This window comes from Acinonyx jubatus, chromosome A1 (genome assembly GCF_027475565.1).
Source record: "Acinonyx jubatus isolate Ajub_Pintada_27869175 chromosome A1, VMU_Ajub_asm_v1.0, whole genome shotgun sequence".
NCBI lineage: Eukaryota > Metazoa > Chordata > Mammalia > Carnivora > Felidae > Acinonyx > Acinonyx jubatus.
Window position 1 is genome coordinate 8,394,689 of NC_069380.1, and position 20,851 is coordinate 8,415,539.

The window sequence follows — 20,851 nt, forward strand, 5'->3', positions numbered from 1 at the left end:
AGTCCTTTCAATGCCAAGCCAGTCACCATGGCCCAGTTCCCTGCCCTGCAAGGGGTAGCCTGTAGGGGTTGTTTCTGGGGAAGGTTTCTTTGTTCTTAGGCAAACAAAGAAGAAACGGCCTCTCCTATCAGTTGGAGAAAAGAGTTCCAAGAACCAGCAGAATGCTTACTAAACACAAATATCCAAATGCCTCAGGGCCGCCCGTTGCATTTTTCTGGATCGCTCTGCCTCCCACACCTGAGCTGGTTTATCTCTGGGCCTGGCACCCTTGTCTTCCTAGGGCTTTCTTTTGGTCCTCTTGTCCTGGATCCCCTGTATTCTTCACTTGTATATTCATTTTTCAAAATCATATCCTTTAGAGGTTTGGGAAATTATCTATTTGAATTATTGTGTGTTTGAAAATGAATTTATTCTGTAGTTACACTTCAGTTGATAGTTTAGCAGGATATAGAATTCTAAGTAAAATCATTATTGCTTGGACTGTTAACATTGCTCCCCTAACTTTAAGTATTTATTATTACTGTTTAGAAATCTGTTTCCAGAATGACTCCTTTTATCTGTGATCTAGTTTATCTCTCTGAAACTTCTCTTTATTCGTGGGGCACTAAAATTGCATGATGCTATGCCTTGCAATATGCAGTTTTTATTTTCTAGGCTGTTGGTGGGTCTTTCTAAACTTGTGTTCTTCAGTGCTGAGAATTTTCTTGTTCTGTTTCTTTGGTAATTTTCTCCTTGTGTTTTTTGTATTCTTCACTTTTTCCATCTTTCTGCAATTCTGTTAGAATTTAGAGCTTCCACACTGTGCACTAATTATTCTATCTTGGTTAGTTTTTCCTTTCTGAGTTCTAGTTTCAGAGAGATTGCTTAGATTTTACCTTTATTTTTTTATATTTTTTTTAATATATGAAATTTATTGTCAAATTGGTTTCCATACAACACCCAGTGCTCATCCCAAAAGATGCCCTCTTCAATACCTATCACCCCCCCTTCCCTCCCTCCTACCCCCCATCAGCCCTCAGTTTGTTCTCAGTTTTTAAGAGTCTCTTATGCTTCGGCTCTCTCCCACTCTAGCCTCTCTCTCTCTCTTTTTTTTCCTTCCCCTCCCCCATGGGTTCCTCTTAAGTTTCTCAGGATCCACATAAGTGTGAAAACATATGGTATCTGTCTTTCTCTGTATGGCTTATTTCACTTAGCATCACACTCTCCAGTTCCATCCACGTTGCTACAAAGGGCCATATTTCATTCTTTCTCATTACCACGTAGTACTCCATTGTGTATATAAACCACAATTTCTTTATCCATTCATCAGTTGATGGACATTTAGGCTCTTTCCAAATTTGGCTATTGTTGAGAGTGCTGCTATAAACATTGGGGTGCAGGTGTCCCTGTGCATCAGTACTCCTGGGTCCCTTGGGTAAATTCCTAGCAGTGCTACTGCTGGGTCATAGGGTAGGTCTATTTTTAATTTTTTGTGGAACCTCCACACTGTTTTCCAGAGCGGCTGCACCAGTTTGCATTCCCACCAACAGTGTAAAAGGGTTCCTGTTTCTCCACATCCTCTCCAGCATTTATTGTCTCCTGATTTGTTCATTTTGGCCACTCTGACTGGCGTGAGGTGATACCTGAGTGTGGTTTTGATTTGTATTTCCCTGATGAGGAGTGACGTTGAGCATCTTTTCATGTGCCTGATGGCCATCTGGATGTCTTCTTTAGAGAAGTGTCCATGTTTTCTGCCCATTTCTTCACTGGATATTTGTTTTTCAGGTGTGGAGTTTGGTGAGCTCTTTTTAGATTTTGGATACTAGCCCTTTGTCTGATACGTCAGTTGCAAATATCTTTTCCCATTCTGTTGATTGCCTTTAATTTTGTTGATGGTTTCCTTTGCTGTGCAGAAGCTTTTTATCTTCATGAGGTCCCAATAGTTCATTTTTGCTTTTAATTCCCTTGCCTTTGGGGATGTGTCAAGTAAGAAATTGCTGCAGCTGAGGTCAGAGAGGTCTTTTCTTGTTTTCTCCTCTAGGGTTTTGATGGTTTCCTTAGATTTTATCTTTAAAGCCTTCTATCGATTTTTACATTTTAATGATCATATTTTTAATTTCTCTGAGCTCTTAGGTATTTTCTGACTGTCCGTTTCTTGTTTTATGGACCCTCCTGTCTCTGAGGGAATGAATTAGAATTTTGAGATGTTTTCTTCTGTTTTCCACCCACTGAATGGATAAACAAATTGTGGTACAGCCATACAGTGGACTACCACTTGCGAATAAAAAGGAGCAAACTACTGATATATGTAATAATACGGATAGATCTAGAATGCAACATGCATTCTGTATGAATATTAACAATATTAACATAATCACAACAAATCACATTAATAAAATAATGTAGTAATGATGCTGTTATCTACACTCATCTGTATTAAAAGAAGCAAGACTTCAAAGGCTGCGTGCTTTATAACTACATTTGTGTAAGATTTTGGAAAAAAAAAAAACTGCAGGGATGGAGAATAGACCAGTGTTGGTGGGGGAGGGGCTGAATCCAAGGGAGTGACGCGAGAGGCTTTTGAGGTGATGCACGTGTTGTATATTTTGCTTGTGTTGGTGGTTACTCCGTGCACCTGTCAAAACTCGTAAGTGTGTGCCAACAAGTGTATTTTATTTATGTAAATCAAAACAAATTTCTAAAAGGTGTTCTTCCATTTTCGGCATTTTTTTATTAAAACTTTTTTTTAACGTTTATTTATTTTTGAGGCAGAGAGAGACAGAGCATGAACGGGGGAGGGGCAGAGAGAGAGGGAGACACAGAATCGGAAACAGGCTCCAGGCTCCGAGCCGTCAGCCCAGAGCATGATGCGGGGCTCGAACTCACGGACCTGAGATCATGACCTGAGCCGAAGTCGGACGCTTAACCGACTGCGCCACCCAGGAGCCCCATTTTCGGCATTTTTTAATGCCTTGTCTTTTTTTATCATAAGCTTTCTTATATATTTGGTAGTTCTTAACTGCTCATTCACATTTGGGAATGAGTTCGGAATCTGGAGCCATGCGTTATGTGTTGTGTTCTTTTGCTGCAGCTGGCGTGTTGAGAGCAGAAAATAGAGAATTTGTATTAATTTTCCACTATTACTTTATTCTTTTCTCATTAATCAGAGGACCTGTCATTCGGGGGTACCTCTGTCCCTCCCTCCTTCCTGACACGTTCTCAGGCTCTAGCCCTCGGCCTCCTTGGGCAATGCTACTCTAACTTCCTTTCCTTGGGGTTGGGCACGCTCTCAGGAGCCCTGTGCCCAGCCTGTCTGTGTGGTCGGGAGGCTGCTGGGGAGAGGTTTTCTTGTGATTTGCTCGCTGCTGCACGACTCCTATTGAGGTCAGAGAGTGCTCCTGTGAAGAGCAATGTCAAACAGATTTCTGGTTTTCTCCTCCCCCTCAGAGCTGTCTTCACAGTTTAATTGGGAAGGGCCCTTACGAATAAAGCTGGAACAAATTTCCCTGGTCGGGAGGAGGGTAGTCCGTGCGTAAATGTGCAAGTCCCAGAAATTGGATGGAAGGCAGTCCGGCTTGCTCCTGCAGGCAAGCTGCCTGGGTCAGAGGAGAAGTACCCAGGGACACGGTATCAGGAGCCTTATTGGAAGCTGTCAAGGAGGGGAAATTAACACATTGTCAGGGACCATACGTCAGGGAGGGGAAATTAACACATTGCTCTCTTTTCCCCCATGCTACACAGATCATACATGTGAGAGGATGTGATTGTGGATCAATAACCAACTTCTTGGCAATTTTATTTGAAAAATGAGCATGAGACTCACAGCCTTTCTTTGAGAGTCTTTGATTAAAATAGATTCGGGGGTATCTCGTGTTATTTAACAGTGAAGTTCTAAACTGTGACTTTAGATCTTTAAAGCATGCCCATTAAAAGCCCTGCTTCAAGTCTGTGCTTTCTGGGAATGTTTGATTTCTGTTGCTTACGAAATGTGTCTGTTTTGATAAGCAAGATGCACGCAGCCTGTGCCCTATCCCGGAAATGCTGGCAAGCCAGTTTTCCACCCTGGGATTATAGGCTGGGTGCTATTCAAATACATACCGACATGTTACTCTTTAAGGAAGCCATCTCGAATTTTGGGGGGAATATAAGATTTTTTTTTAACTATTCAAGCTCTGGTGAAGTGAGGCTTCCTACAAGTTAACTAAAGCGATATTATTCCTTTATCTCAATTGTATAGAAACACGACTCATTCTCCCTGGCATAGATCATCTGTTTCTCTTGCACGTTTCTAGGGCAAATTGGTTCCAAACCAAGTGCTGTGTTCTTTCCTTTTCTGTTTATCGTCATTTCTTTATCTGTTCCTTAAAGATAAAGACATTCCAAGCATGGTGTTCCAAAATGCCTAGTTCATTACATGGTATAATTAATGACAATACAGAGACTTCCAGCAAGAAGCCCTGGGACATGAGCTTTGTACCTTTTCGTTGAGTCGCTGGTTTCTGCAGTCACCATGCAGTAGATTTTACTACTTTCTGGTTGTTTGCAAACTTCCTCTGCTTGGGCTGCATCGTGGTGTTAAATGTTCATCTTCATCGTGCGAACTGTCTCGTTCGTTTGACAGAAGACAGGTTGTCTGCTTGTGATGAGAGAAAAAAAGAAATGCACCTTCCCGAAAGAGAATGAGCTGAAAGAGCCCCATTTTGAGTGACCCGGTATAGGCGTGTGAGCTGGAGGCGATTCTCGCTTTATCCCTGATGACGTTACGAAGAGTTCCTGCTTCCCTTCAGGTAGCAAGCAGAGAATCCCGAGGTTTACAGCCTGCAGTCCTGCAGATAAATGAAGGTCATGTGCCATCCCTGTTGTGAGTGCTGATGTCCATTCTCGGGGCCTAACACACAGCAGAGAGTCAGGGATGTATAGATCAAGCGTGCCTACCGCGTTGAAATGAACCCACTGGGAGAAGCTGGGTCGAGTGGGACCTAGCAGAGGAGTTTGAGGACATGTCTGTACTGCCCTCTCTGCTTCCATGAAGTCACCCCCGTACCCTCCCCAGGAATCGGCCTCCTGGCCCACCTGCTCAGGTAGATTTAAGGATTCCCCTAGAACTGTTTGACCCTTTATCCACATTATAGAAGTGGTTTGGGCCCTAAGACCAGTGGTAGGAAAGAAAGGAGGGAGTGAGTTTGTGGAGAATACTCACATAAGGCATTTGTGGTTAGAAACAAAGCAGGAAATACTTCATGAATATCAGTGTTATCTCAATACTTGGGCAGGTAGATAAGAAGAGTGCTCTGGGAGTGGGGCCTCCGTTGCCTTTAGGTGCCGGGCAGGTAGCATAGGGACTGAAGCAACCAGGTGTGAGCTAAAAGGCCAAATAGCCACTGGAGAAGGAGAAAGTGCCTGCCTTGCAAACATACACTTGAACTCCACTTTTAAGACACCGCTGCCTTCTCCTCCAACAAGACCATAACAGAAACCTTGTCTGACTCAGCCCCTGGGAGGCCACGTGAAATGCCTACATATATTTTCTTTTTCATAGATCGAAAAGTATTTGATTTCGTCGAGATTTGAAGTCCTTGTCTCTCTCTCTCTTTAGCCTCTTATTAATAAATACAAGCACAGAAAAATGTTGTTGGGAGACTTTGGATCTTATCTGGTATTTTGTAGATGGAATATTAGTCTTTAACGTATCAGCCTTTCTCAGTGGTCTCAAAGAATGGCAGAGAATTTATCACCAGCTCTTAACAAATTCAGTTGTTCTTGCTGCCTTTTGAAAATGCCAGGCTTTTTCTTCCTTCACCAGATCAGATAACTCCCAGTTTTTCTGGTAAGCAGATGTGAAATCCATAGATAGTCCCCATGCCTCATTTCAGCTATTATTTTGTCCCCTTTCATCACGAAATCCTTTTTTTGGAGCAAGCAGCATTTGACAGATTTGAGTTTCACAGAGGCTTTTTTTCTTACCTCTTCGCCACTGGGGGAAATACAGGTAAAGAGACAGCGAGGAAGTGGGTCACTGGGGGAGGAAAGGGAGACGTGTGACCCCAGCCTCACCTACAAATCCAATACCCAGGCCTCGAATGCCACAATAAGTCTGGTGTATGTATGTCTGGTACACGGCGGTGGTCTTTGGAAAACTATCTACCCACACGGACACACAGACAGACGCACCCCTACCCACAAACACGGACACACAGACAGACGCACCCCTAACCACAAACACGGACACACAGACAGATGCATCCCTACCCACAACGCAGGGGCACAAATTCATGCGTTGCAAGAAGGAGCAAAGATCTAATTTGCCCCAGCCCCTCCGATGTAATTTCTGCTTCCTTCTTGTCATTACGTGGTACTTAGAATTTCTCCTTAACTGCATGTTTTATCACACCTTGCCTTGCTATTGTTACCACAGTTACTAGCTGTCTGCATGTTATATCCCCTTCCCCTCAGGAGATCGCAGTTTCCCTAAGGATTCAGACTTTTCTTTTAAGAAAAAAAATTTTTTTAATGATTATTTATTTTTGAGACAGGGAGAGACAGAGCATGAACGGGGGAGGGGCAGAGAGAGAGGGAGACACAGGATCTGAAACAGGCTCCGGGCTCTGAGCCGTCAGCACAGAGCCCGATGTGGGGCTCGAACCCATGAACCGTGAGATCACGACCTGAGCCGAAGTCGGATGCTCAACCGACTGGGCCACTCAGGCGCCCCTTAAATTTTTTAATGTTTTTATTTTTGAGACAGAGACAGACCATGAGCAGGGGAGGGGCAGAGAGAGAGGGAGACATGGAATCTGAAGTGGGCTCCAGGCTCTGAGCTGTCAGCACAGAGCCCGACGCGGGGCTTGAACTCATGGACCGCGAGATCATGACCTGAGCCAAAGTCGGACGCTTAACTGACTGAGCCGCCCAGGCGCCCCCAGACTTTTCTTTTACTCATCTTTTAATTGTTCCTGTACTGTGTTTTGTATCAGTTGATGCTCAGTTGGGTCTGTCGCAGAGCCCTTTGAGTCCTGTCCCCACGTAACCTTTTTTTCTCTTATCTTCCTAACATGCGAGGCTGTCTGGGGGAGTCCACGGTCTGCGGAAGGGGCCAAGTGCTAGTCTTGGCATGGGCGCCCGGCCCCCGTGTGGCTGTGACAGGTCTCAGCTGGCGGACTCGGCCCGAGTCTCCCTGGGCTTCATCCTCCTCGTGTAAAACGAGAGGCTTGACATAATTCATGTCTCTGTTCCTTTCTATCTCAAATACTCAGTGACTTTCTGTGACGGATATATGCTCAGCAAGGCGTTATCCAGAGAGCCAAGTAAGTTAGGAGAGATTCCGTGTGCTACTGTATTAATTCAACAATATTTAGTGAGTGCCTGAAGTTGTTGGACACCGTTCCGCTCACTGGGGATCGATGGTGAGCAGGGCGGATGCGACCCTTGCTTATCCTCACGGAGCTCATGTCCTACTGGAAGAGGAAGACAATGAACAAATAAACATGGAGAATAACGGAAGAAGGCTGGGGAAGAAGCACAGACTGTGGCCGGGGAAAGACGATGCACCTCAAGGAAAGTTTGTCTGGGGAGGGCACGTTCAAGATGACCCCTGATATGTAGGATGGGTCCGTCCATGTGAAGAGCCAGGCATGGAGTGTGCAAGCAGTGAAGAACAAATGCGGAGTCAGTGGGCAGGCTTCCAGGGGAGGAGGGGGCGAGGGGAGATTTCGCAGGGCCACACAGGTCCCAGCAAGGAGGCCATGGGAGGGTTTGTGGCCATGAAGTGACCATTACCATGACAAGATACCACTCTAGATGCCTTGTGAAGGGAAAATGGCTCATTAGAGAAGCAAGATTGGAAGCCAGGAGATCTGGAAGGAGACTTATAAGTGGCTTATGTGGGAGATGATGTGGAGGCAGAGAGGGAGAAAAGTGGGTGGGCTGGTGATGCCCTTGGGAAGCCCATCCGATAGCCCTCACCGGTGGGTGGGGTGTGAGTTAAAAGGGCCAAGGAAGCTCTTAGTTTCAGCTTTGGTGGTGAGGTAGATGACAGAACCAATAATCCAAAAAGAGGAGCCTTGGGAGAGCTGGGATGGGCGTTGCGAGGCGGGCCGTGGCCAAGAGGTCTCCTGTCTGGCCCTCGTTCTCTGGAACAGGTCCTTAAACACGATTATCTCATTCTCTCTCGATATCACCTGCATTCTGGAAATACCTTGTCTCCCATGTCTACCGTTAAAAATATTTTCGCTTCAGAGACACACAGTGTAAGAGAAGAAATGCAGATGGCCAAACAGCGTATGAAATGTAACTTTACTAGAGGTAAAGTAACAAAATAATAAGGCTTTTTACACCCTATCAAGTTTAAAAGCTGACGATTCCACCGAAGCTTGGCATGGTGGCTTAAGAGCCCGCCTGGGGGTTCAGAGTCCAGCCCTTTGCACTTACGCTCAGAAGTTATTTCACTTCTCTCTGCCTCGCTGTGTAAAACGATAATATCTAGCCCTGGGATTGTTATGGATTAAGTGCAACAAAACACTGAAAACAGCACCTGGTAAGAGAAAGTGTCATTTAGGTATTGAAAACAAATTCCCAGGGTTGAGCGAACTGTATTCAGTTAAAAAATGCTTTTGAGTTCCTACCACAGGCCAGCTACTGTTCTAGGCTCTAGAATAGAGTGGCGAACAGAGGAGGAGGTGCCTGCCCTCCCACAGCTTATATGGGATGCGGAAAGGCAGATAATAAATGGGTACAAGGACAAGGATCAGATAACCTTGGGTGGTGAGAAGTGTGTTCTAAGCAGAGTGACCATATGTACAGTTCATGCTTGGTGTCATGGCATTCTGTCTGGCTTAGCGTTTTGGAACTCCCCAGAGTGGCCCAGTTTCATGCAAACACTGGTACGTGAATGTTCTAGTATCTTTCTTTATAGTTGCCCAAACCTGGAAGTACCTCAGTGTCCCTCAACTGGAAGACAGCTACATAAACTGTGGTTCGTAGCACAGAGCCTTATTTAGCCATAAAAGGGAACAACTACGGATAGACACAACACCGTGATGAATCTCAGATGCACGGTGCCGAAAGAAGCTGGATACAAAGGCTTCACACTGTGTAGTTACATTTAATTGACATTCTGGAAAAGGCAAAACCTAGGAACAGAGACCGGATTATTGGTTGGCAGGGACTAGGGATCAGGGAATGGTTGATTTACAAAACGGCTTGGGGCAATTTTTGGAGTTCGTGGAAGTGTTCGTTTTGTTTGACTGTGCTGGTGGTGGTCATAGGACAGCATATGTTTGCCAAATTTGCAGAACTGCACAGAGAAAAGAGTGAATTTTGCTGGATACTTAGACTCTGATTTAAAAAATTGGAATTTTTTAAGCAAGAAAAATGTTCCTATTTGGTTTTTTCTGATTAAATATAATTTATTGTCCAGTTGGTTTCCATACAACACCCAGTGCTCATCCCAACAGGTGCCCTCCTCAATACCCATCACCCACTTTCCCCTCTCCCCACCCCCATCAACCCTCAGTTTGTTTTCAGTACTCAAGAGTCTCTTACGGTTGCCCCCCTCCCTCTCTGTAACTTTTTTTTCCCCTTCCCCTCCCCCATGGTCTTCTGTTAAGTATTATGCTGAATGAAGTAAGTCAGGCAGAGAAAGACAGATACCCTATGTTTGCACTCATCTGTGGATCCTGAGAAACTTAGCAGAAACTTAAAAGTGTCCCTATTTGAATGGTAAATGATCTGGTCATTCTAGTTACAAAGTTTCAAGAGAGAGGAGATAGCGCAAGAAATAGGGAGAGAGAATGAAGCTGGAGACTTTTTTCTTGAGAGCAATATGTATTCGTGTAACGAACGGGCATCCTTTATGTGCCAGGCCCCGGCATATAGTCTAAGCACAGGACGTGCACCTGTAAACAAAACCAAGCCTCTCACAGAGCCCAGAGTTGCGTATGAACGTGCAAACACATCCACCTGTTTACACAGTGGTTCCGCCTTTAGGAATAGATACTAAGGACATAAGAGGTTCAGTAAAGATAAGCATTCAGCAGTTTTCTGTGAAAAATTATTTGAAAAGGCAAAATCAGAACAACTTAAAATCTAAACAGTAGGAGAATAGATGGGTAAATTATGGTAAAAAATGACCATTTAAAAAAATGATAGGCTATTTATTATATGTATTTATGTGAGGAGGTGCCCATGACATGCAAAGTGAAAAATTGGAGTTATGGAACTCATTCTCTAAGTGTAAAAAAAAAAATCTGGGATACTCAACTCTGTTCTTGGGGGGAGAGTAAGGGACTTTGGTATATTTACCTTTTTTTATATTCAAGATCCATTTTTTAAATAATTGACTATGTCAGTATTTCCATTTTGGAAAAAAAATCATTCAAGACAAAAACAAAAGAAAGTGGGGGTGCCTGGGTGGCTCAGTCGGTTAAATGTCCGACTTTGGCTCAGGTCATGATCTCACAGTTTCTGAGTTCGAGCCCCACACCAGGCTCTGTGCTGACAGCTCAGAGCCTGGAGCCTGATTCGGATTCTGTGTCTCCTTCTCTCTCTTTGCCCTTCCCCTGCTCGTGCTCTGTCTTTCTCTCTCTCTTTCAAAAGTAAATAAACATTAAAAAAGTAACTATTTAGCATAATATGCATGAAATGAACACCCTATATTTTCTGGGTGAAATTCTGCCCTGGAAGGGAGGGATGCATTTTTTAAAGGGAAGTGCTTTTTTGTTGGCAGATGTAAGTGAAGCTCATTGCAGAGAAACATGCAGCATTTTTACTGGAGACACTTTAGACATCAACTTAATGTTTTTCATAGGTGTAACCTGTGAAAAGTCAACTTGCCTCTTTTCTTGGCTCTGTGAAGGGGCACATGGCAGCATTCCATTTACGTATATATTGTTCTTCACTCTTTTTACCAGAGTAAAATAAAGCTAAAATAGCCTCTGCTACCTAAAACATATATACGTGTATATTCCTTCTGAGCACTGTCCTGTTTCTATATTGGAATAAAATGTGATGTACAACTCATGTCATGCACATCGATAAGGAGAGTAAAGCAGGCTCCAGAGAGCTGTTATATTTCTACACGATTTTGCAGCTTTCACAGAATTCAGCACCACAGATAGCTACAGCATCCCCATTATTTACCGTTCCTCACCCAGCAATACCACTCGTAACCATACTGTAGTGAAACAACTTGAAACATTCATTGGGTCTGCAGTGCCTCAAGTTGTAGGATACCTGTGCTTGTACCTGTTGCAAATAAACATAGCGTTAGAAAAGAGGACCAAGAACGTGGCCATTCTGTTGCAGAAAATACGGAGGAATGATTACCATGGAACTTCCTAAAGCGGATGGATACAGCGACTTTTACGTAAATATTTGCAAGTAACTTCATATAAAATTATCTTATTAAATGTGGTGGAACATGATAGACCCCAAATATATGGTCCGTAAAGATGTCAACTAAAATGTGAAATTTGGGATGTTGACTTTTTTGCATTACTCTTATATTTACAATATTTGCAGTATTATTATAGATTATATTTTGGGCTCGTATCTTACACACTTGTCTGTATGCTAAAGTTGCAAAGGATAATTTATCGCATGGTAGGAGTTGCAGCTGGAACTTCTTCGGCAGATACATTTTATTAAGTTGGATGGAATTGCATTTATATTCAAAGGCACGGTGCTTGAGCATTTATATGAAAATTCACATACTGGCAAAGCATTCCACAGCAGACCTGGCCGCTAAGGAAGGCTGTGGAATATTGTTTTTCAATCTTTTAAAACCCAGTGCTCTTTTTAATAACATAAAAATCCCCCCAAACTTCATTTATTTTTGAATTAAATATGATAGCAAGTATAAATCAAATCATGACGATCAGAATGTACTTTTTTTTTTTCTTACATCATCTCTGTTGAATATTCTGGTACAACCCTCCTGGAGTGAGGCTGCCTAATCAGCTGGGAAGGGTGGCTTTAGAATGTCCATGTTAAAAGACTAAAAAGAAAAAAGTAGAGCCTGTGCTGCACTGAAAGTGATGTAAACGTTGGCCATTTTGAGCTCGAGTTGAAAGGAGATTGCTTCATCACAAGTGCCTACTGCGTGTAAAGTCCTGTCCCAGACCCTGCATGGGAAACAGAAGTGTCTGAGCTGCTAGACTCCAACCTAGTGAGCTTATAGTTTAATAAAGAGGAGTTGTGGGAGTGGGGATGGGGTAAATGGGTAGGGAGCATTAAAGAGTCTACTCCTGACATCATTGTTGCACTGTATGCTAACTAATTTGGATGCAACTTAAAAAAAATTAAATAAATAAGTCAATATAGCCAGAAAAAAAAAAAAAAGAAAGAAGACACACTTGCCAGTATAATAAAAATAAGACATAGATGACTGTAATCAAAAGGTACACTTAGCTATAATAAAGTAGGATATACATAACTATAATTTAAAAAGCATGGGGCTCCTGGGTGGCTCAGTTGGTTAAGTGTCTGACTCTTGATTTCAGCTCAGGTCATGATCTCGTGGTTCGTGAGATCGAGCCCCATGTCGAGCTCTACTCTGACAGTGCAGGGCCTGCTTGGCTTCTCTCTCTCCCTGTCTCTCTCTGCCCCTCACCTGCTAATGCTCACTCCCTCTCTCTCAAAATAAATAAATAAACTTAAAAAATAAAAAACAAAAGCCATGGTTTAATAGTGCTAAAAGGAAACATCTGGGGATTCAAGGCATAGAGAGACAATATCTAGCCCCTTCTCCACCTTTTTGGGAGGGAAGAGGGGAGAAAATTTAGCAAAGTCTTCATGGAGGAGGTGGCCTTTGAGTTCAGAAGGTGAAGCTGTTAGGTAGCAGGGGCAATTTTAAACAGAAGAGTGAGGGGGATTGAGAAGTCTGGAAGCACATGCAGGCTCAGCATTCATCAGACCGTGAATGTCAGGCTGAGACATTTGGCTTTCCCCTGTCATTCAGCCAGGTTAGTTCACGATTGTCATAGTAGTAGGTGGCACAGACATGGTCGGTCGACTGGGGGCTTCTCTTTATCTGAGAATGCCTTTCATGCCGTACTAGACAGAACAAACACGGTACTGAGAAATTGATGTGCAAGATGAATGAAGAGATTGTATTCGAGCATGTAGATGTTATCAGTCCACTTAATGACTCAGAAATGTGTATGCATTCAACTGAAGGAGTTCTACATGAGAAGGTCCCATCATCAGAGACAGTGAGTTGGGGAGAGCTGAAGCGGTGCCTCATTGGTAAAGACGGGCAAAAACATTTTGTCTGTTGGCAAGGAGATGATGTGGTCCTCAAACTACATGCTAGTGAACCTGATGCTGAGCCCATGTTGAATTTTAAAAAGCGTTGGTGATGGATAAATTATGAATACTGAGAAAAATAAACAGTGGTCCTTGGGAGACCGTGTGGTTAGAGGTATAACTAAGTGAATGCAAGTCTTGCTTTCACAGGACCCTGGATGATGCACCCAGAGCTAGAGTATTTTGTGCAGTTGTATGCTGTTCAGGAGGGACTATAGGCTGCCTGGGGTATGGGCTTAGATGGTGGGAGTTTCTTAAACCTGCGCCAACAATTGGGAGAATCTGAGTTCTTTCACAAAGAGAATAGGTTTGGATGAGAAAGGGGGCATAATAGCTCTTCGGAGAGACCTGAAGTGTTGTTCCCGGTGGAAGAAGGATTGCCTTGTATTGCTCTAAAGAGGCAGATCTTCACTCCGGGCTAGTTTGACAGTGGCCTTGCCTGGAGGGCTGATAGGCTGCCAAGAAAGCGGGTGGATCTCCTGACACGGGCGTTTTCACCTTAGCACCAGGGGTGATCCCTTGGAAGACTATTAAGCATCAGAGAGACTAGGGACCTATAAAATCATTAAATTCCTTTTGGACCCAGGAGTTAATTAATGGATTTTTTTCCCCAGGTAAAATCTCATTGACCTCTCAGGTCATCATTCATAACTTTCTATAGTAACATGTGAAGTACGTGAAAATTGCATGCCTCACTCTGGGAAAATGGACCTCACGTGGGGGCGGTTAGCACGGTTGGTCGACATATTTTTGTTGCTTGTTTAATCGTACAATCCTGTATTAGGAGTCTGAATTTGTATGATCATGTTTCATATTGGGGAAAACATGTTTATCTTAGTTGGATGCCTTGGATTGAAGTCCAGATCCAGAAAAAGACAAAAACAAAAACTTTTGCTCATGTTGACCCTGTGATTGACTTGTGGCCATGTGATGCAGCTCTAGGGGGGGAGATGTAGAGTCTTGGCAAGAAGAGAAAGAGGAAACATTACCTCCTGTACGACATTTTGCCTTCTAGAACTGAAGGGGTTTTTTCCTTCTTCTTTTGAAATGTTTGTTTGTTTGTTTTGAGAGGGAGGGAGCACAAGGAAGGGGCAGAGAGAGAGAGGTAGAGAGAAAAAATCCCAGGCTGGCTCCATCTCAAGAACCATGACATCATGACCTGAGCCCAAATCAAGAGGCAAACGCCTAACCGACTGAGCCACCCAGGCGCCCTGAAGAAGGTTCTTAAATGCTTTCCTCTTGTTATGTGAGCCTTCTCTCCTTTTTTTGGTTTCTGGTTTTGCTTCTCTATTCTTGGTCTTATGATGTATCGTTTCCTTTTATTCTTTCTTTGGGATCTATACCACTTCACCGAAAGGCAGCTTTTCCTTGTGAAGCTTCCACTTTCTGCACAGATTTTACTTCCTGTCTCTGTTTCTGCTCTGCCAGTTCTTGGCTGTGTGACCTTGGGAATGTTGCCCTCTCTGTGCTTTCATTTCCTTACTCGGAGGGCAGAGAGAAAGCAAGGGGATGTTAAGATCTGTCTCTGGAAGCCATCACAAATATTAAATAGTTTAACTTGAATTAAAGCTAAAGATTAAACAAAATTAGTTATAATTTAAAAGTTAAGTTAAATTTTATGACTATGAATTCGTGCTGAGAATAATACTTGGCCCGTAGAAAGTCCTAGCTTTCCATTCCCTTACCAGTGAGTGACCTTTATTGCTTACTGAGAAAGAAAAAGATATTTATTATGTAATTCTTTAAAAATTAAAATACAGCTCTTTTCTAGCAAGACACTGATTTGACACCTACCTGTTTGTCACTCTCTAACGATCACATGTGGATTGCTGTGTATGACCCTCTGGATTTGTCCGTCATTGGTGAAAATAATTCGTTTCTTTCTTTCTCCCGGCCTCGACAATTCAAACCAGAGGGCTCTTGGCTTCATGCTTGTAATTCTGCCCACAGAGAATTAGAGGCACTCACTTTCTGTGGATGGCCCATATTTGTGGGATTTCTTGCTCTCCTTGGCTTTCTGGGATGCCTGCTTTCTGACCCAGAGAGCACAGTGTTCTTTTAAACTGCTGTCTTACTGATTTGTCTACATGCTTTTTGTATCTGTGCCCAGAGGATATGTGTGTCTTCAAGGAAAACGTGTTTTAACTTGAATAAAGAAATAAAGATGAATTCACTGAGAATCCCCTCGGTGTCAGGGATCAGAGTGTGAGCATCTTGGTGAGGCCTGAGGGCTCTCTTGGGGTGAAGCTGGACCCGGGGCACCAGTGGCTTACTGAAGACAGGCCTGGAAGGAGGCAAAGAGGGAGAAGAGGAACGTGGGAAATAGGGATGGAGGCAGGGGAGGGTGGGGTGGGGAGAGGAAGACCGTGAGCACCAGTGGGAAGAACAGAAGGGCAGATGCCAGGGAACGAGAGTGCCCACACACGTACGGGTGTGTGTATTTGGGCAGGATTAGTTGGAAGGAATGGCAAGAGCTAGACCGGGGTGTTAATGTGTCTTGGGGTGAGGGAGAAGGGACAAATAAAACACACAAAACCCCCAGCTTCCAGGAAATGATCTCATTTATGTAAAAAATACGTGCGACTGTAATAGATGCGAAAGAAACCAAAGAGAGTTTTATCACCTGAGGTTTTCGGGATGCCAGTGGCAGGTAGCCAAGTGAAAAGTTAGGAGGGGATGGGGTGCCTGGGTGGCTCAGTCGGTTAAGCGGCCAACTTCGGCTCAGGTCATGATATCGTGGCTCGTGAGTTCAAGCCCCGCATCGGGCTCTGTGCTGACAGCTCGGAGCCTGGAGGCTGCTTCCGATTCTGTGCCTCCCTCTCTCTCTGCCCCTCCCCTGCTCGTCCTCTCTCTCTCTCTCTCAAAAAATAAATAATTAAAAAATTTTTGTTTTAAAGTTGGGAGGGGAGGGGGCTGGGCTGGAGAGGAACGTGGAAGTAGCCGTGTGTTACTGGTGATGGTTCTCAGGTGTTCATCCTGTCATTGTGCTGTGTAGCATCCATCCAAATGTATGTATGTGTGTATATACACACGAATATATCTGTACGTATGCATGTGCACATAATCTTTTGAACAGATGAAATTACAAAGAGTAACGAAGGGAGACGGGGGGTTGCCTTGTAACCTACTTCAGCAGAAACGTAACAACGGCTTCCCAGAAAAATGTGTACATGTGTACTTGTATGGACGAGGAGGAAGGTGTAGAAGGCTGTTAACTTTGAATCCCCACAGGGGGATTGGGGATGGAGCAGAACCTTGTTCCTTTGAAACGCTGCCACTCCCCCCCCCCCCCCCCCGCCCCATGCCTAATAAAATGCACTCCCAGCAGTGGATAAACCAACGTTAACCTTGAAATGAGTGGTTTACTGATGATCTGTGAATCTCCCTAATAGAAATTGAAACACTGTATTAGATTTTAAGCTCTTTGAGGGCAGAAATAGCATCATGGAGAAGATCTTCATCATTCATTCATTTATTCATTCATGTTACAAATCCATGTTAAGTGCCTAATGCATATGCTAGGTATTGAACAGTATTTTCTTCAGTGTCTGGCACATTTGAAGAGTTTTTTTTAAGTGAAAGTACAGGATGTTGTGAAAGGTCATCATAGAAGGACCTAATCTGTTTTAGTGGGTGAGGAAGGCTTCCCGGGGGAAGAGGTATTTATGCTGCAAACTGAAGACTACAAAGGAGTTGGGTGATGTTGGGAGAAGAACCCATGTTCTGTGTAGATGGTAGGCTTTGTGCAGAGGCCCCGAAGCAGGCAAGGAGGTGCACGGTAATGTGGAGGATGAGGACAGTGTGCCTGCAGCCTGGAGAGTAAGAGGATGAGTGGTGGGCGTGAGGCTGGAAAGGTGCGTAGGGACTGGATCACGCAGGCCCTGAAGGCTGGGGTAGAATTTCCTCCAACTTCTTATTTTGGAAACTTTCAAACCTATAGAACAGTTACAGGTGTTGTAGAGTGGATCACCTAGATTTTCAAATTATTATCATTTGGCACAGTTCTGTTTTCCCTCTCTTTTTCAGACTCTCTCTCTCTCTCTCTCTCTCTCTCTCTCTCTCTCTCTCACACACACACACACACTTTGCTGAACCATAGGAGAGTAAGTTACCACGTGTCATGTCAAAAAGCGTATCATGTTTAAAAGCTTGGATCTTCCAAGAAAAAAGACTGTCTCAGGTATACTCACCATACTGTCATACACCTAGGAAAGTTAACATTGACAAAATACCTTGACCCAATATACAACCCATTTTAAATGTCTAATTGCCCAAATAACGTCACTCGCTCACTATTTTTTTAGAATCCGAGATCTGGCCCAGGTTCGTGCGTTGTACGTAGATATCCGTTGGCATTTGGGGGGCAGGTTTAGGCCACTTATTTTGTCAACTGTCCGCCAATTTAAATGTGCCTGATTATTTCCTCGTGGTTAACTTCAGGTTGAACATTTATAGCGAGAATACGATCTGAGTGACAAGGCACTGAGAACTGCCTAACACCAGGAACACGTGGTATGAGTTTCCATTGTTGGTGTTAAACGTGGTCACTTGGTTAAGGTGGTGTCCACCAGATATCTCCATTGTAAAGATAAAGATTTCCTTTTGTAAGAAATAGAGTAATCTGGAGACTGGTACCTTTAGATTCTGTGAATGAATATGCTGGTCCCCAGTAATCTTTCACCTGATACTGTTGGCAACCGTTGGGGTCCCACACCCAAGATAATGAGTTAAATTCCAAAACGACGATTTTCCTAACCGTATGATTTTTCTTATATGCCTGGGTATTACTCCGTGAAGACAAGCTTTCCCTTCTGTTCCAGCCTTTAAGTCGTCATCCGTATGAACCTGTGGATTTTTAAAATTTGAATTTAAGATTTAACGTATTTCATAATCCCTGTCTAACATTAATCATTTTTATGTTTTAATTTCCCCCGATTTGGCCAGCAGGCACCTATCAGAAAGGCTTTTGAGAAATTTATGGGCTGAGTGAGTGAATGAATTAATAATGTGAACGCGATGAATAAAGCTGTATTTTCCATGCCTTTTTCTCCCGAGACTCTCTGTTTGTCGATGCCAATAACATGGTTTTATTTTTACTTCTCTCTAGGTCTCACGGACTAATTGGCCCTCATTCAGCAGGAACCTAACAGATAAGTCATCCTGCTGTATGTCAAGACGATGCTTGGTTTTAAAACCGCTCTGAAAATGGTTCAGGTAGTATTGCCACGTGACATTGTCGGGAGGCAGCAAGCAGCTTGAGAATTTCCCACGAAACAAATAGCAGCTCGCAGGAAGCACCTTTCCATTAAGGAGGACTGCATGGCCAGCCGCCCCCACTGAAGGGCTGAAAATGAGTGTCCCGGTGGCTCCAAAGAAATCATGTTACGCTCCGTTGCGGGACAACAGAAATGGAGTGAAAAATAATAACGAGAGTGTCCTAAGTCTGGGAGATACAAATGCCAATCAGGTCATGTTGGAGGTCCGTTCCTCTCATGATGGGTCTGGGACAGGTGGCCCGACGGATGAAATTAGAAACGCAAATTCAAGGGAGCCAGAGAACAGCACCCGCTTCAGTAAGGAATTCCACCAACTTCAGGGCTTTGGGCAGGGACTGCAGGCTGGCCCCACCGGCCTGAAAGATGTTAAATTTTCTTCCACCGTTCACGGAGGACTGGACGAAGAGCACACAACAGAGAGAGGCACAGATACCCTCCAGACCCCTTGGAGTATTCAGGGAGCAAGTCTGTCAAGTTGGAGGCATGTCATGGCTGAGGCCGGTCCAGAGGTTTCGGCTAAAAGGGACGCTGACCCGCCCCGGCAGGCTCCTCAGGATAAGTCGGCAAAGACCCTTGACAACGAGGAATTGAGAAGGCATTCTCTGGAAAGGGCTGGAAGCACTGCTGTTGTCGTGGATGTGCCCCCGAGGGAGCACGGTGGGAGGCTCAGCGGGCAGAGTCCGCAGCCCACACCGCGGGACTCCCCCGCGGCCCCGCGGCCTGAGCCCAGTGGTGGGGACGGGCCGCGGACGATGTCCACGGCCCCCTCTCTAGGGGCGGCCTTTCTTCCGGCTGACTGTGCCTCAGAGGGAAAGAGTGTGCGTCATCCTAAACCATCTACCTCAGCAGCCAAGGAGACCACCCCCTCGGAGACCCAGATGGGGCGTGCACCGAGAGTTAGCGACGAGAGCACATCGCGTTCTGCCCCCGCAGAGCCCGGTCCCCATTCGGCTTCAGCCCCGAAGGGAATCCCGAGTAAGCCAGAAGCACAGTTAGGTCAGGGAAAGGGAGAGCCCCAGCCGGAGCCGAAGGTCGTCCACCCCAAGGCCGTGCAGGAATTGAAGTCAAGCCCGGCGGAGTGTGTGGGATGCTCGAAGGAAGGGGCCGTGTTGTCCCTGGAACGGAAGGGGCCTGGTGGGAAAGCACAGCAGGAAACTGCCCCCGGTGGCGCACCTAGCCTGTCACCTAACGGTCTCCAGCACGTCGGGGCGGGAGGAGGCAGGAGCGAGCAGGACAAGAGAGCGGGCAGCCTACCTGAGGAGGGTGCTCTTCAGCCCACGCTCACCCAGGGCCTTGCTTCCTTGGCAGCCGCTGATAAGCAGCCCGCAGGTAAAGTTTCAGCAGGTGCAGCCGGGAAGCCCGGCGAAATGGCATCCAGTGCCGTTTCGTCGGGAGACGGCCAGGTACCTCTTATCCTTTATGATCCACCTGACAGGAGGCCCTCAGAGGTCAGTGAGGCGAGAGCGCTGGGCGGCGGGCACGTGGACAGTGCTGCGGCTTGTACTTCGGATCCTTCTGTTGGAGAGAGCAACGCCGGGGTCCCCGAGCCCCTTGACCCTCAAGGCAACAGCTCCGAAGGAGGGGCCAGCAAAGAGGTCACGGCGGCTGTTGCAGGAAATAGGAACCTTCTGGAAAGTGCAGCTGAGACTGAAAGCGCCCCCGGGGGAGCGGGCGCCCTTCGCAGCGCCCCAGCACCCCTCCATCCAGAGACGACCGCGAATGTGACCCACCAGCCTACACCAGCCAGTAGCAGCAGCTTTCAGGACTTGGGCGCGTCGGGTGCGGGTGCGAGGCCCCCCTCGGCCGCCGTCCCCCCCACCGATGGCGCGCGGTTGTCGAACCCCCCCCCAAAAGTGCCTGACAAGAGCACCTGCCCCAGCGGGGTCCCCGAGCCGGTCCTCCCACCTTCTGAAGACACCCCTCCCTCACAGGATGGCATGGAGAACCACCAGGCTGAAAAGGCGGAAGAAAGGACAGAACCCAAGCCCATCGTTCTGCCCAAGCCCAAGCACGTGAGGCCCAAGATCATCACCTACATCAGGAGGAGTCCTCAGGCCCTCGGCCAGGTGGACACTTCGCTGGTGCCAGTGGGGCTTCCTTACACTCCGCCCACGTGTCCCATGCCTCTTCCCAAAGAGGAGAAGGCAGCAGGTGGTGACCTGTATGAGAAATTCAAGCCAGACTTGCAGAAGCCACGGGTCTTCAGTTCCGGGTTGATGGTGTCTGGGATCAAGCCCCCAGGACACCATTTCAGTCCGATGAGTGAGAAGTTTTTGCAGGAGGTAAGAGACTGT

The 20,851-nt window shown here is 45.5% G+C and overlaps 1 protein-coding gene and 1 long non-coding RNA gene across 3 annotated transcripts in view; one reads left to right on the forward strand and one right to left on the reverse strand.

Annotated features, from left to right (window-relative positions):
- Nucleotides 1-20,851, forward strand: part of MTUS2 (microtubule associated scaffold protein 2) — a 563,429-nt gene that overhangs the window by 174,133 nt on the left and 368,445 nt on the right. For both annotated transcript variants that reach the window (XM_027064621.2, XM_053212281.1), the window contains exon 2: nt 18,389-20,839. In XM_027064621.2, coding sequence (XP_026920422.2) covers nt 18,632-20,839 — 2,208 coding nt within the window. In that variant the 5' untranslated portion in view covers nt 18,389-18,631. The remainder of the gene's footprint in view (nt 1-18,388; nt 20,840-20,851) is intronic.
- LOC113600878 (uncharacterized) overlaps nt 6,818-20,851 on the reverse strand; it is a 66,649-nt gene continuing 52,615 nt past the window's right edge. Inside the window, exons 3-4 of the long non-coding RNA XR_003421977.2 lie at nt 11,116-11,220; nt 6,818-9,271 (exon numbers count right to left, since the gene is read on the reverse strand). This is a non-coding gene — a long non-coding RNA (uncharacterized LOC113600878). The remainder of the gene's footprint in view (nt 9,272-11,115; nt 11,221-20,851) is intronic.